We start from the raw sequence: 16,626 nt of genomic DNA on the forward strand, positions 1-16,626 counted from the left end.
CTTTAGCAAAGAGAAATTTATTCTCTCACAGTCTAGAGGCTAGAAGTCTGAACTCAGGGTGCCAGCTCCAGGGAAAGCTTTCTCTCTCTGTCAGTTCTGGAAAAAGGTCCTTATCATCAGTCTTCCCCTGCTCTCAGAGCTTCTCAGCGCAGGGACCCCAGGTCCAAATGATGCACTCTGTTCTTGGCTCTGCTTTCTTGGTGGTAGGAGGTTTCCCTGTCTCTCTGTTGCTTCTCTCTTTTGTATCTTAAAACAGATTGACTCAAGATACAACCTAATCTTGTAGATTGAATCCTGCCTCATTAACATCATAGATGTAGGATTTATATAACACGTAGGAAAATCACATCAGATGACAAAATGATGGACAATCACACTATACTGGGAAACATGGCCTAGCCAAGTTGACACACATTTTTGGGGGACAGAATTCAATCCATAACAGAACGCTTCATGTGTTTTATGCCTTAGCACAACATAGTGTGAAGATTTCCATATTCACTCCACCTCTAGGTCAGAGTTAATATTTTTTCTTTCTTTCAAGGATAAAATATTCCTGTCTTGTTCTTTTCCAATTTATACCATTCTCAATTTTACAGATTGATGGATTGGAAAATCCTGGAGCAATTCAGATAATTAAATATTTAAAAGAATGTTTTTAGAGTCTTCTTTTTTATTGTCATTAAATGCTATGGATGTTTATGATACCTTTGATCTCAGTTAAATTTCCTCTTTACTTATTTTCACACATTTGATAAAAGTCCACCTGTTTTTGACTTGGTTTTAGGTAGCTTTTTTACATACAACTCATATATTTATTCAAATTTCCATAGACCTTTCAAAGGAGAATAACAAATCTAGTATATCTGATTCTGCAACACTTCAAATGTAGTAAGTCAGACTTGCAAATTTAACAGAATCTTCCTAAATGCATTAAAAAACTCTTATAAATCTAATAAACCACATAAAATTTAGTAGATCAAGTTCCCTAATAAGTTAAACATCTTAAAAAACAAACATTGATGGCAAAACCTATATAAATACAACTTGTACAAGAATATAATTTCTTCATTCCAAAGTTACAAATCTACTCCCCTAACCAGAGTTAGCAGAAGTATGAACTCAAGTCCACTACACTGACCAAGGTAACAGATTCCAGTTTTTGATTAGAGAGTCTGGAAACAGGATATAGAACTACTAGTGGCCTGGTGGAGCAATAGTTAAGTGTTCAACAGCTAACTGAAACCCACCCAGGGGCTGCAGGAGAAAGACCTGGCGATACACTTCTGTAAAGATTACAGGCTAGGAAACCTTATGGGGCAGTTCTACTCTGTCACATGGGGTCACTGTGAGTGTCAAAACTGACTCCATGTCACCTAACAATCTAACAATTGTCTATTAAGTTGAAGCCTTCCTTCAAATTCTAATTCTAATGCTTAGGGGTCAGAGTTGGGGTTCTCCCAAAGCAAAGCCTGAGACAAGGACTTGGGGTCAGGTAGTTTATCTGGGAAGTAATCCCAAGAAGCAGGAGCGAGAGATCAGACAGAGTGAGACAGAGATGGAAAAGCCAATAGTAGGATGTGTTATTGAGTTTGCTGCTACAGGCATTGAGGGCTCAGTTCTACCACAACCAGTCAGAAGCATATGGAATATGTTTCAGAATTTTTCTCTTATTGTTCTTATATTTCTTATCAGCCATCATTTTGTATTCACTTTATTGTCAATTACGATTTTTATAAAGTACACCAATTTCACGTAAAATTGTTTGAAGGCCAGAAACAATTATAGTTAGTGTTCGTGCTATTTAAGCTTCTAAGTCACTTTTACACTAACATCCCATTCTGGGAGTCAAACAATATTTTTTTAAAACTTAAAACACCCTCTCTATGGCCTACCCCCATAATCAGATGAAAAGTTCTAAGGATCAAGTACTCTAATGAATGCAGAATTTCTTCCAAAATGTAAATCTATGCAAATGAAGGGTACACCTAAAGTGAAAAATTCTGGTTTATTCACCATTTAAACAAATATTTGTGGAATGAATTAATTTATGCATCACCTACTTGGTACATCGTTCCTATGGGCAATACTTGTACAGAAAAAAAGAGTCCCTGCTCCCAGGGACTCACAATCTAGGGTGGGGAATCAGCTTTGCAGATCCGTTTTAGAGATTATCTGTGGTTGTTGTAGCAAGTTTCTGGTGAGTCAGCTCCAACTCATGGTGACCCTAGGTACAACAGAACGAAACGTTTCCTGGTCCTGCACCGTCTTCATGATCATTGGTATGCTCAAGTCTATTGTTGTGGCCACTGTGTATTTTGAGTGCCTCCCAGTCTAGGGGGCTCATCTTCCAACACTAAATTGGACAATATTCTGATGTGATCCATAAGGTTTTCATTGGCTAATTTTCTGAAGTAGATCACCAGGCCTTTCCTCCTAGTCTGTCTTAGTCTAGAAGCACCACTGAAACCTGTCCACCATGGGTGACCCCACAGGTATTTGAAATACCAGTGGCAAAGCTTCCAGCATCATAGCAACCCACAAGCCACCACAGCACAACAAACTGACGGATGGATGGTGAAGAGATCATCTAGTCCCTGTTTTTTCTGAGAAGTTTACACAATCGAGTGGCTTGCCTGAAGCATACAGAGCCTAAGCAGTAGAGTCTAGAAGGGACCCCTGAAAACTAGGGCTCTACTCTATGTGACTGTTCTATTGTACTATAAATAAACAAAGTGACATTTGGGTGCCCTGAGTCTTGGCTTACATTTTTTGGGATCCCACTACTTCCAGGAGGGTCAGCTTCATGATCATGCAACCTGTGCAGTTGCTCAGGGCCCTGTGCTCAGAAGGGCCTGGCACTTGGTTTAATGTCTGTAATGGATTGAATTATGTCCCCCAAAAATGTGTGTATCAATTTAGCTGGGCCATGATTCCCAGTATTGTGTGGTTGTCCTCCATTTTGTGATTGTAGTTTTATGTTAAAGAGGATTAGAGTGGGATTGTAACACCCTTACCAAGCTCACGTCCCTGATCCAATGTAAAGGGAGTTTCCCTGGGGTGTGGCTTGCACCGCCTTTTGTCTTACAAGAGATAAAAGGAAAGGGAAGCAAGCAGAGAGTAGGGGGACCTCATACCACCAAGAAAACAGTGTAGGGAGCAGAGCATCCTTTGGACCAGGGATTGCTGCGCGGAGAAGCTCCTAGTCCAGGGGAAGATTAATGAGACGGCCGACAGAGGGAAAGTCTTCCCCTGGAGCTGATGCCCTGAAATTGGACTTTTAGCCTACTTTACTGTGAAGAAATAAATTTCTCTTTGTTAAAGCCATCCACTTGTGGTATTTCTGTTACAGCAGAACTAGATGACTCAGACAATGTCCTGCTGCAGCTGTCTTGAAATTCGTAATTTTTTAACAAGGGACTTGGCATTTCATTTTGCACCAGGTCCCACAAATTGCATAGCTGGTCCTGCCTCTGGCACTGGATAAAGAATGAGTCACTGGACCTTCAAATCTGACGTTCGTATTGAGCCCTTCCTCTCAGCATCTGTATTCTCTGCTAGGTGTACTTGTGACTTGCTCTCTACCAATTTCGAAAACACTTCTCTTCCTGTCTTTCTCCTGCCACTTCTTAAGCTCTTCTTCTCAGGCACTGTAGCTTATAGCATTCTTATAGCTTTAATAAAAATCAGTCACATAATTGGGCAAAAACAGAAATATGTGATGCTATTTTAGGAATCTAGCCCAAGGAAATAGTGTGGCTTAAAATTTACCAACAAGAATAGTCAGGAAGAAAAGTTATTTCTAGTAGTGAAAAATTGAAAACCATCTAAATGTCCCACAAGAGAGTAGTTAAATACATTATGGTATATCCACCTGAGAGAATATTTTGCAGTCATTAACAGCTATTTTTGGAACAACATGTCATGACAGGGAAATATGTCACTTCAAGTGAAGAGAGCAGAGAAAGCTTTCTATACAAAGGTTCGATATTGATGGAAAAGATTAAATTTCCAGAATATGAGGTATATTATGTGCTTAGACATGGCATTAGTCACAATTAAAATGCAGATGCTCAATCTTGTTCTTTACCTATAGTCTACCCTACACTTCTCTACGCTTCAGTTCAACAAATACATACAAATTCCTACCTTAAGAAAGATGCTGCGAATTGTCTGTATGGGATCAAATTGATCATAGCAACTCAAAATGTTAGATAAGAAGCTTAGGTGGCAGTGGGTTTACCTTAATGGTAGTGGAATAATTTGGAAAAGGATAGCGAGAATGGTTACACAACGTGAAGAGTGTAATCAATGTAAACTGAATTGTACATGTAGAAATTATTGAATTGGTATATGTTTTTACTATGTATATTTTCATAGAAACTAATCAAAAAAGAAAGACACTGTGGTAGCTTTTTGGTCATCTTACTCGAAGTGTTTGAAGCTGTTGGCCACTTCCGAGTCTTGAAATCATCTCTCTAGGTTTCCATGACACCACTCTCTCTCGGTTTTCCATTTATCACTCTGGCTGCTCCTTCTCTATATCCTTCTTTGGTTTCTGCTCCTCTGCCTGTCCTTATATGATGGGGTTTCTTGTGAGTCAATTTTCAGCCCTCTTGTCTTCTGCCTGAACACATTCTTCCTGGGTGAAGTCAATTACTACAACACCTACAGTTTCAGGGATGGGCCATGGTCTCGCACTCTGTTGAATTTTTAATATTCATATTTATTAATTTTATCCTGAATGTGCACATGAAGTGTTCTAGATTAGAGACAGATTATCATCATTCCTTTAAAAAGCAACTACTGAGGTTGGCTACGTTATCAAGTTTGGGATTCTGCAATGCTCCCAGCATGCCCTTGCTCACTCATTCTTCTGTATTTTCGGTTGTGAGTCTCAGTGGTTGTGATGGTTAAGATTGTGTGTCAACTTGACTGGGCCATGATTCTCAGTGTTTTAATGTAATCACTCCCATGATTGAATATACTGTGAGGAGCCAATCAGATGAAAGGGAATCTCCTTGGGGGTGTAGCCCGCATTTGAAAATAAGCAGATGTTCTGGCTTTTTGCTCTCACTGGATCCTGCGGCTGCCTCCTGTCGCCTCATTGCCAGTTCTTGGGATTTGAGCTGTCAGCTCATCTGCCGAACTTGGGATTCTTCGATCTGTGCAGCGTGAGCGGGAGCCCTGCTCTCCCACCTGCCGATCTTGGGCTTGCCAGCTTCTGTGGCTGCATGACTTGGGAGAGGCTTCTACCCTGACCCACGGACTTGGGACGTTCAAGCCTCTACAATTGCGTGAGCTGTTCCCTTGATATAAATCTCTCTCTATATATATTTATACACTTTACTGGTTTTGCTTCTCTAGAGAACCCAGCCTAAGACAGTTGTCAATAAAAAAAGGTTCTTTTTACAGGCAAAAAAAAAAAAAAAAGCAAATACGAACCTGTGTGGTTCCCCATACCCTGATTCTTACTCCTGGGGAGATGCAACGAAAGTCAGTCAGGTTGAATGTCCTATGCATACAAATTTTGGAGTTCGTATCATAGGCAAGGAATGGAGAAAAATGGATTTGCTCTGCTCTGCTCATGAGAAAAAGAAGCAGCTGCTTCCTCTGCCCCTCCTGAAAACAGAGAGGAAAGCCTTAGAGTCATGATGGAAAGGATTCTAAGTTCTCAGGTTAACCTTTGGGGTTGTAAATAAAATCTCTCCAGGGGCCACATAGCCCCACATGTCTCTGACTTTTATGACCTAGAGATGTCACCATGCTCCTCAGCCTCATTCCTCCTTGAAATGTCAACACCAAGGGAAATAGTGCTCCAGTCTTCTGGAGTCTTGAGAGTTTAATCTAGGGGTCTTGTCTGGTCTGTAACCATTTGCCTGTCTTGGGGAGATAATAGAAGTTTTATTATCCTTTCAGATCAGAGCAATCACCTACACAAATGGTTGTAGATCTGATTTCATGGTATGTGAAAAGTAAAATATTTCTAGGGGAAGTGAAGGCAAGCATTTCTATCTTTCTATCATATACATCTCCGTGTCCTAGGAGGCTAGGGCTTTTTACAGGAACACTGAAAAATCCAGGAGAATTTATTTCCCTATCTCAGAATTCTGTATGTGCTGTTTGGATGAGAGCATCCTGTCCCTTCCACTCACCTCCTACACCGTCTTGCTTGGTTAATTTGGACCTGAACTTCAGAGCTGAGAGTACACATCACTTCTTCTGGGAAGGCTTTCATGACTTCCCACTACTACCGCAAGGTGGGTGAGACGCTCCTCTATGAGCCCCTATAGTGCCCCAGGCCTATAAAACGTACCTCTATCATCTAATATTGAACACTATTTTGCCTTCTAGCCTGTGGGCTCCTTGAGAGTAGGACTTTTTCTCCTGGATATGCCCTGTGCTAAGCATAGTGTTTTCATAAAATAAAAATTCAATACATATTTTGTTAAATGAAGTTTTTATAGTCTCTGGCTTTTAAGGAGTTAACAAACCAAAAATGACAAAAGCATGCAAATTACTATAATACAAAGGAAAATATTTAAATTCCATAAAAGAGATAAAACAAAGTTCAACTGGTGTTTTAAAGAGAGGGGGAAAAAATCACTTATAGTTGGAGGACTGTCTACAATTCCAAATGCCCATGACAGCAATGGTGGAAAAGCTATAAATTTCAGTTGTGGAGAGTGTGGCTAAACAAAAAACAAACAAAGAAACTCAGTTTTTACCTCCAGCCCTCAAATAGCGCAGATATTAACAGCTATGGCTGTTAACTGAAAGGCTGGCAGTTCAAATTCACAAGCCGCTGCTTGGGAACTCTATGGCGCAGTTCTACTCTGTCCTATAGGGTCACTATGAGTCGGAATTGACTCGATGGCAACAGGTTTTTCTTTCAGCTTAGGGTTCTTTCTCCTGCCAAACACCAAAACGCTCTGATGACTTGTCTAAGGCAGTGTGAAAGATAAAGAGGACCTCAAGGAAGTGAGAGGAAGCCTAGCTCCTGATAAGAGCTCCCGTTGATGGTGATGATTGCAGGACCAAATCTGGGACTAGCATTTCGCATCAAGCTGCAGGGCAAGGGTTGTGGCTCTGGAAATTCCAGAATCTTCTGGATTTCCTCTGAATTGTTCTCGCCAGAGATAGGACAACAGATAGTATTCTTGCTCTGAATCTAAATCTCCTAAAAAGATGAAAAGGAAAAGAAAAGGTAGAGTCTTTCCCTCAAATCTGTGTAAATACACACTGGGAGGCTTCCAGGTAGTATAACTAAGAATCACACCATGTAAATATTTTCTACTTTCTGAACAATGAATGCTTGACATGCCTACAGAAAAAAATGTGTTCCCATCTTTCCAAAGGCCAAAGGCAATGGGCTTGTTGAATTTGAGAATCTAGACCAAAAAGGCATTGAAACACATGGATGAGGATGACTGGACAGCCAGGAGGTCCCCTCACAGCAATGCTGGCTCTTGGCCAAAACATCTTACCTGTCCTCCATCCTCACGAGTCTCCCCATGAAGACCCAGATTCACAGAGGGCGCTCTGATCCCAGGGCCACTGCAGCCACAGAAGCTCTCAATGTCCCCCAATAAAACAGGGTTGTGGGAACTCCTGTCTGTCTGTAGAAGATCCATAGAGTAAAATATTGTAACTTTTATAAGTGGGAGAGGACAGAGAGGAAAGCTCACCCCAGGTGGCTGGGGTCAGCAAGGGCTTCCATTTTAGAGCCCTCCTCATCCTCAGAAGCAGGTTTCCAAATCATCAGTTGAGGTATTTTATCCGAAGTCTATTTATTTTGGCTGCAGGAGAGTGTCAGTCAGTCTCTGGGTTACTGTTTATCAACACCCTTCACTTGTTCTGGCCTGAAAAGTGAATTCGTCAGTGTGTTAGGCTGAGTTCTCTAGAGAAGCAAAACCAGTGAAGCCTATATATATAAATATATATATAGAGAGAGATTTATTTCAAGGAAATTGCTCGCACGGTTATGGAAGCTGTCAAGTCCAAAATCTGAGGGTTAGGCTCCAGGTTGGCAGCTTCTCCTGACTCACACGGTTGCAGGAGCTGATGAACCCAAAATCGGCAGGTCAGATGGCAGGCTGCGGGCTTGCAGGGCTGCAGGAGGTGGCAATTCCCAAAATCTGTACGTCAGGTGGCAGGCGGCTGGCTCACATCCCAGGAACCAGAGGTCAGATGATGACAGCCGGATGCAGGATTGAGAGAGAGAGCTTTGCCAAAACATTCATATATATCGGATGCAGCCCACACCTCTAAGGAAACTCCCCTTACGTCAGATCACAAAATGGAGGATAATTACATAATACTGAGAATCATGGCCTAGTGAAGCTGCTACATAACATTAACCATCAAAATTGGTTTTCAACTTCAGAGAGTCAGTAAGTTGCCAGCTGGGGCAAGCAAGCATCAGGTTGTCACTGCTCTGTCCCAGCCTTGAAGCACTTCTTTTCACAAGAGATGTACTAAGGTGGGTCTAGTCACCTAAGTGCGAATATTGCCTGTATGTCTGTCTAATCCTTTAAGAAGGAGGAAGAGCATATGCAGGTAGAGTTTCTGTTAGGCCTAGATTTCCTATACCTGTAAGTACTCTTCTGTATATATGCCTTCATCCACCACTGTTGCCACAGACATTTGATTTGTACACAGTCCTCCAACTTTAAGTTTTTTCCCCCCTACTTAAGATACCAGTAGAACTTTATTTTCCCTCTTTCATGGAATTTAAATATTTTTCCTTTGTACTGTAGTAATTTGTATGCTTTTCTCATTTCGGTTGTTAACTCTTTGAAAGCCAGAAACTATAAAAACTTAATTTAACAACATACACACTAAATTTTTTATTTTATGAAAACACTGAAAGCTTTCATAAAATTGGTGAATGAATTATAAGATAGTTTTGTAGAACTATCAAGGACCGCCCTCTCCTCATCACTATTTGAGACTCAAGCAGATGGTGGTCCACAGGTTTATCTGTAATATGCACTTTACATTCTTGGCTTTTATTAAACAGTATTGCTGTAATGGAGTCCTTGGGTGGTGCAAACAGTTAAAGCGCTCAGCTGCTAACCAAAAAGTTGGAGGTTCAAGTCCACCCAGAGGTGCCTTGGAAGAAAGGCCTGGCAATCGACTTCTGAAATATCAGACATTGAAAAGCCTATAGAGCACAGTTCTATTCTGACACACATGGGATCACCATGAGAGGGCAGCTGGTTTGTTGCTGTCACATTTGTTTTGAGCTTTATAAGTTTGTTGCATTTTAGATTCTGTTGTGTTTGTACAGTGTTATTGTACAGAAAAGAGTTAACATAGCAAATCTGAGACTGCTATCCTTTGGAAGTCCCGCTTACAAAGTTAGTTCTTGACTAGCATCTAGGAACTTGGATTTTGAGAGGATGCCCACCATTCCCAGAACTGACAGGAGTGGCTCACTGTGCCTAAACTATTTTACAAACAATATAATTTATGCCAAACACCCACATTCCTTCTAGGAGCTAGGCAGAGGGTGCCTATGTGACCAGCCTTCAATGAATACCTTGGACTCTGTCTCTAATAAGATGCTCTGCTAGACAACATTTCACACAATTCCTTGCTGGAGGAATTAAGCTTGTCCTGGGTGACTCCACTAGGAGAGGACTCTTGGAAGCTTCAGCCTGGTTTCCTCCAGACTTCACTCCACACACCTTTTCCCTTTGCTGATTTTGCCATGTATCCTTTCCCTGTAATAAGCCATACATGAGTACAACTCTGTGCTGAATCCTGTGAGTACTCCTAGCAAATCACTGAAACTGGTAGTTCTCTTGGGGACCTCTGACACAGATATCTAGAAAGATAGTTGTACTAATGAGACTCTAAGATTGGAATAAAAATTGGATGCAAAAAAATGTAATGATTCCTTTCATATGTCAGTTGGTCCCCTTTTCTACAGGATTCAAATTTCATTGACCATTTCTGTTTCTAACTCCTCAGTAAGTGGAAACTGCAACTGGGAACAATTCTGAAAATGAGTCTCAAAATCTCCCAGTTGGATTTATTTATCTTTATATGATAATATTGTATTTTGAATATTGTTTTTCAAAAAAGCTTTTTTATCATATTTTTTTTCCAAGGTGGAAAGCACCTTAGAATTTCTAGAACCCTAGATGGGATTTTTAACAGGTACAGACTGTGGTACAAACCCCAGTTACTGGGAAATAACAAGCAGGTGCAAAGTGTCCTGTGTGGGATACAGCAAGCATCTGGGTTACCTGGAGAACAAGCTTATGTACATACAGAGAAACAATGGGGGCAAAGGTTGGAAAATTAAGGTGAGGTCAAAGGTCTCAAATGCCCAGCTGGGGAATTTAAACCTAATTTGGTAAGTCATGAGGTGCCACTGGTTGGTGCAAATGGTTAAGCACTGGACTACCAGCAGAAAGGTTGGAGGTTTGAAACCAGCCAGATCCACAGAAGACAGGCCTGGTGATCTGCTTTCAAAAGGTCACAGCCTTGAAAACCCTATGGAATGCAGTCCTACTCTGCACACATGGGGTCGCCATGAGTGGTAATGAACTGCACACTGGGGCGGATTAACCAGTAAGCAAGGTATGCAAGGGCTTACTTGTGTTTACTTACCAATCTGTAGTGCACAATTTCACATGGTTTCACTACATCTTTGACACCGTGAAAAACAGGTGAAATTGTGCACTACAGATTAGTAAGTAAGCACAAGTAAACCTGTGAGTACCTTGCTTACTGAGTAATCTGTCCCTGAGTCCACACAACTAACAACAACAAAGAGGTAACAACAACGTGCCACTGAGGTCAGGTGACCAGCAGAATAACAAGTTCACAATTGTACTTTCAGACTATGAATCTGGGGACAGCCCCAGCTAACCACAAAACATGTGACTGAGGCCATCTTGGACCTCCCAGCAGAGCAGTCACATTAGTGAGGCCAGGCAAGATGAGCCAAAAGACCTGCCCAGTCAACACACAGAAGCCATAAAAGGGAGAAGTAATAAATCACTGCTGTTTGATTGGAGTCCTGGTGTTGCCGTGGTTATGAGTTCGGCTAACCAAAAGGTCGGCAGTTTGTATCCACCAGCTGCTCCTTGGAAACCCTATGGGGCAGTTCTGCTCTGTCCTACAGGGTCACTATGAGTCAGAATCGACCCCACGGCAACAGGTTTGGTTTTTGGCTGTTTGGTTTTTTATGTTGCAATAGATAACTGATAATACATTGTTTCAAGGTTTTGGGCTGGTCTAAATCATCTCCAATCTAAAAATCAAGGAATGTTTCCCAGATTACCATCTGCCCTTTGCTTTGCAGGCACGAGAAAGGCTAGGGCGCCCCCTCCGTTGACACCCAAAGCTGCCGCGCTGTTGATGTACTTGGGACATGCAGGATATCACATAATCACTGCACAGGCTTTAAGAAAAGGAGCTTAAAGACTGATCCAATTCCCCAGGATACTAACATCCAGAGGAGTGATTTGCCCAGGGTCACGCAGAAAGGAGTTGAATAGGATAATACATGTTAAACGACTTGAACAGTGCCTGGCGCACAGCGCTATCTATACAAGCGTTGGTTGAGCAAGTGCTCTGACCAGGTGTTCTAGCTCAGGCGCTTAGCATCGCACACGAGCTCTAGATTATACAAACCTCTCTGATTGTCTGCCAGATTTAAGGTTTTTACTTGTGCAATGAATGTTCCTTAACCGTGAATCCGGTTTTATTTTATATTCTGAGATTTGGCCTCTTGGTGTCCTTTTAGCTTTAAAAAGGAAACACCTGTATGCAAATTATATTTTGGGGTTCAGTACGTCCCCCCTCCCGTACAACGACTCCGTGTGAGTAAACACTTTTTCCATTTGTAGAGAAAGCAAATAGATTTGGTTTTGTTTTTTACGCGAAATATCCCTGGAACCCTCTCAGAGGGCAGAGACCACCACGATGCTGCAAAACCTGGAACTACGCCGCTGCCCACTCAGGGAAGCGCTGCGCGTCCTACGGCAGACGCCACTGCGCATGCTTCCCCGCCACTGACGTCAGGCCGGGGCCACGCCCCCCGACGCCATGTTGGCCTCCCGCGCTGCGGGTCTCTCCCGTGGGTTGGGGACTGTGACGCAGGCTTGGCTGCGGGTCCCGCGCGGCTGCTCCCCGGCCCTGGTACGCGAAGCTGGCGCGCCTCCCACAGGGGACTGGCGGCCCTCAGCCCGGCCGGGGCCACGCGGGCGCCCGCTCAGCCTGTCGGCAGCGGCGGTAGTGGACTCGGCGCCCCGCCCTCTCCAGCCCTACTTGCGCCTTATGCGGTTGGACAAGCCCATTGGTGAGTGAGTGCGGGCGGGCGCGCGGTGCGGGCGGCCAGGGCCAGCGGGCCGCAGCCCCGGAGCTGGCAGCGCGGAGCTGCCGGAGATGGCCGGCCCCTATGTGGTAGAAATCAAGAGAGCCTAAAAGTCCGGGCTCGGATACTCTGGGGTGCGTCACCTCTGGACACCGGGGACAGGACGATCTCCGTGGGGACCCTCCAGCTCTCACGCCCCTGTGAATGCAGCGTCTCCGAGGCGGGGAGGAAATTCACCCATTCCTCAAATACTTGTTTAAATGGTGAATCGAGCGAAACTTTCCGTTCTCTTTACTCGCAGAGATTTACAGTGTTTAAGCACTTCCACATTCTTGATAATGTTTGACCCCCAAGGGTCAAATGTAAGACCCCCAAGGCAAATAAGATGACCTGGAAACTAAGGCTCCTCGGCAGAGCCAGACCAAAAGAACCCAGTGTTTTGATGCTGAGTCCAAACTCTATTACCTACACCACTCTAACGCAAAGATTTAATTCATTGGAACGTATCAGGTACAATGCTTATGGACTGCCTCTCAGCTCGCTGTCGCCTCCTAAGGGAGGATTTCTAAAGCAACACATACCACCGCAGTCTCCCGTCACTCCATTTTTCTTCAGCGTACTTAGCGTAGCTAACCTTACACATTTATTAGTTGACTGACACCTCCAATACAATGCAGGCTCCAGGTCGATGGGACTTTAAAAAAAACAATCTTCATGCCTAGAACAGTGCCTGGCATTAGTATTGAATGTATTCATAAATTCTTGTTATTGTTGTTGCAGTTGAGTCCAACTCAAGGAGACCCCGTGTACGCAGAATAGAACTGCTGCATAGGATTTTCAAGGCTGTGACCTTTTAGAAGTAGATCCCCAGGCTTGCCTTTTAAGGCCTGTCTGGGTGGGTTCAAACCGCCAACTTTTCAGCTCCTAGTCAGTGCTTTACTCTTAATGCTGTCCAGGGACTCCAATAAATGCCTATCACATTGCTTAGCCTTGGGGATGGAAAGAGCTAGGGAAACTTCTTGCTTTCAAAGAACTCCCTGTCTAGTTGGCAAAAGACAATTTGGCGAGCTAGGAACGTATGGAATCAAATATGAGAGGTACAGATTAAGCACTGCAGGAGAAAGAAATTACTGTTGATCCCCATTGCTGGGAAAAGTTTCAAGAAAAAATTGTACTCCAGAGGCTGAGTAGAGAAGGGAAGAGATCTTCCTGGTGAGGGAAGTATGTTTGCAAATACCCAAGGGTGGTATGGTGGGACACTTAAGAATATGAGCCTGGTCTGAAACACCAGGTGGGTGTAGAAAATACTGGGAGACTGGGCTGGATAAGGAGGCCTGGTGGTATAGTGATTAAGAGCTCAGCTGCTAGTCAGAAGGTCAGCAGTTCAAATATACTGGCGGCTCCTTGGAAACCCTATGGGGCAGTTCTACTCTGTCCTGTCAGAATCCACTCCATGGCAACCAGTTTAGGCTGGATAAGAGCTATACTGAAGAAGAATGGACGGTGGGGAGGAAGGGGTCAAATCTGAACTCCAGCTAATCTAGGTAATTACATTTGACGTTGCTGTGCATGGAAATACATTCAGACATCTAAATACATTCACTCTGTTTTTGCCCAACCAAGACCCCAGATTAGTCTTATTTTTGGTATTTTAGGTTCATGCACTACCTGTTTGGGATTAGAGCACTAAGAGTTACAACAATTGCCATTTAAAATGTTAAAGCAAATTAATTGATAGGCACAGCTCTGCCATCATTGGAACCAGATACAGTTTGGTGGGCATAAGTTTCCATGCCATTTCTAATCTGAAATCTGGCTGTAATTCTGTTCTTGGAGTCTTCATCAAAAAGCTGCAATGTAGGTTTACAGGAATTCAAAACAGATCAACAGCTATCGTTATTTCTAGTTCCACAATTAAACCTCTGGCTTCTGCCGTAGAGACTAGGCCACCCCACCACACAACCCATAAACCCATTGCCGTCGAGTTAATTCTGACTCATGGTGACCTCCTGTGTTACAGAGTAGAACTGCTCCATATGGTTTTCTTGGCTGTAATCTTTATGGAAGCAGATCACCAGGCCTTTCTTCCATGGTACCATTGGGTGGGCTTGAACCACCAACCTTTAGGTTGGTAATCGGGTGCAGACCTCACCACATAACAAAAGGCTACAAAGGAGTTATGAATAGAACTGAAGCCAGACCCCTTGGGCTTGAATCTTCATTACCCACTTGAAGGACATTGGTTAAGTTACCTCAGCTCTCTGGGCCTTTATTTCTCATCTGTAAAGTGAAGATACTAATAATACTGATTTCTTAGGGTTGTCATAAAAATTCATTAATATATGTGAAGTGCTTAGAACAGTACTTGGCATAGAATACATTTTCAAAAATGTTAGCCGTTATTAATTCAGAAGTGAGGCTTGGAGAAAATTGTGTTAATAGTTATGTATGTTAAGAAGATACCAGCCTGCATTATTTGATATTAAATAAGGTGATAATTGCAGGATTTTCAAACAACTTATTAATGGTCCTATGTTACAATTCATTCAGCAAGCATTTTTTAAGCCCCTACCATACGCCAGCAACAATAAATCGACAGTAGTAGAATTCGAGGTTTGATATTTCTTTATTTAATTTCTTTTTTTGTAGGTAATTTTATGTTCATTGTTTTATGTTCATTGAAGTTGGATTTTGTTACTACCTTCATAAACCAAAGTAGGTTTCATTGTTGTTTCAAATGGATCTGACGACCTGTGTTATTTCAGGAAGTTTCAGCAGGTGGCAACCTTTCCACTACATTGGCAGTGTAATTTTTGTTTCACTGTATTTATAGATGATTGTGTTGTCCTTTCTGACGTGGTCTATGAACATATTAACATTCGAATGTATGTATTTGTAACATAGAACAAAAAAAAACCAAACTTGTTACCGTCGAGTCGATTCCGGCTCATAGTGACCTTTTAGTAACGTATACATATACGTGTAAATTCTCAACACAAATGGTAGCTACCGTACAGGCTATTTTATAATTTGCTTTTTTCATTTAACAGTGTATCTTGTAGATCACTCCATATCAGTACATGTACATAAAGAGTTGCCTGATATTTTAATGGCTACGTTATAACCTCCTACATTGATAACCATAATTTAGTTAATCATCCCTATTGTGCATTTAGAATGTTTCCAATCATTTGCTAGTAAAAATGGCATATATATGCATATATTATTATTGTTATTAAGTAAATTCAAAGAGAAGAATTGCTGAGTTAACAAGTATGCGCGTATGTAATTTGGGTAAAAATTTTCAAATTGTCCTCCATAAGAGTTGGACCATTTTGCAATGCCATCAGAAATACATGAGAGTGCTCAAATCCCTAGGGTGTGTCATCAGACCTTAGGGTTTTGCCAATCTAATAGGTAAAAAATATTGTTTCAGTGTAGTTTTAATGTATATTTCTCAAAGTTATACCTTTTATATATAAGAGCTACTTGTATTTTGTTTTCTGCAAGCTTTCTATGTATGTTTTTTGTTTTTTATTGGTTTATTATCATGTCAGTTTCTAGGAGCTCTTTACTTATTAGGAAGAATAGCCCTTTGTGATATGAGTTGCAGATTTATTTTCTCAGTTTGTCGTGTGTTTTTTTTTTTTTTTTTAAATTACACAATAGTTTTATTCTTTTCATATCACTGCTTTCAAACAAGCTATCCCAAAATACTCTCCCTTGCACTTAGCTGAAACCTTCTCAAGAATCCTTAGTTCTCTCTTGTGTTATAGACTGGAAGTGGGTGATGAGCTAGTGATAGAGAAATTGACTTGAGTCCTTCTCTGAACGTAGCTGCGTCTTCTACTTTCAGCTTCAGGACCCAGCTGGAGTCCAGAGGAATCCTTTTTCAACCTGTTAACAGAACAGTACGAAACACTGTCTGGTCCTGCGCCGTCCTCACAATCATTGCTATGTTTAAGCCCACTGTTGCAGCCACTGTGTCAATCCATCTCGTTGAAGGCCTTCTTCTTTTTCACTGACCCTCTACTTTACCAAGCACGCTATCCTTCTCCAGGGACTGGTCCCTGCTAATAACATGTCTAAAGTACATGAGACAAAGTCTCACTATCCTTGCCTCTGAGGAGAATTCTGGCTGTTCTTCTTCCAAGATAGGTGTTTGTTCTTCCGGCAGTCCATGGTATATTCAATATTCTTTGCCTATTCTTTGCCAACACCATAATTCAAAGGCATCAATTCTTCTTCCACCTTCCTTATTCATTGTCCAGCTTTCGCATGCATATGAGGAA

At 42.1% G+C, this 16,626-nt stretch overlaps 1 protein-coding gene across 2 annotated transcripts in view; it reads left to right on the forward strand.

Moving 5' to 3' along the window:
• The first annotated feature begins 12,066 nt into the window (after positions 1-12,066).
• The window catches only part of COQ2 (coenzyme Q2, polyprenyltransferase), a 71,556-nt gene continuing 66,996 nt past the window's right edge, over positions 12,067-16,626 (forward strand). For both annotated transcript variants that reach the window (XM_004390975.2, XM_023725709.1), the window contains exon 1: positions 12,067-12,319. In XM_004390975.2, the coding sequence (XP_004391032.2) occupies positions 12,067-12,319 (253 nt within the window). The remainder of the gene's footprint in view (positions 12,320-16,626) is intronic.

Source organism: Trichechus manatus, unplaced genomic scaffold, assembly GCF_000243295.1.
Source record: "Trichechus manatus latirostris isolate Lorelei unplaced genomic scaffold, TriManLat1.0 scaffold00374, whole genome shotgun sequence".
Lineage (NCBI taxonomy): Eukaryota > Metazoa > Chordata > Mammalia > Sirenia > Trichechidae > Trichechus > Trichechus manatus.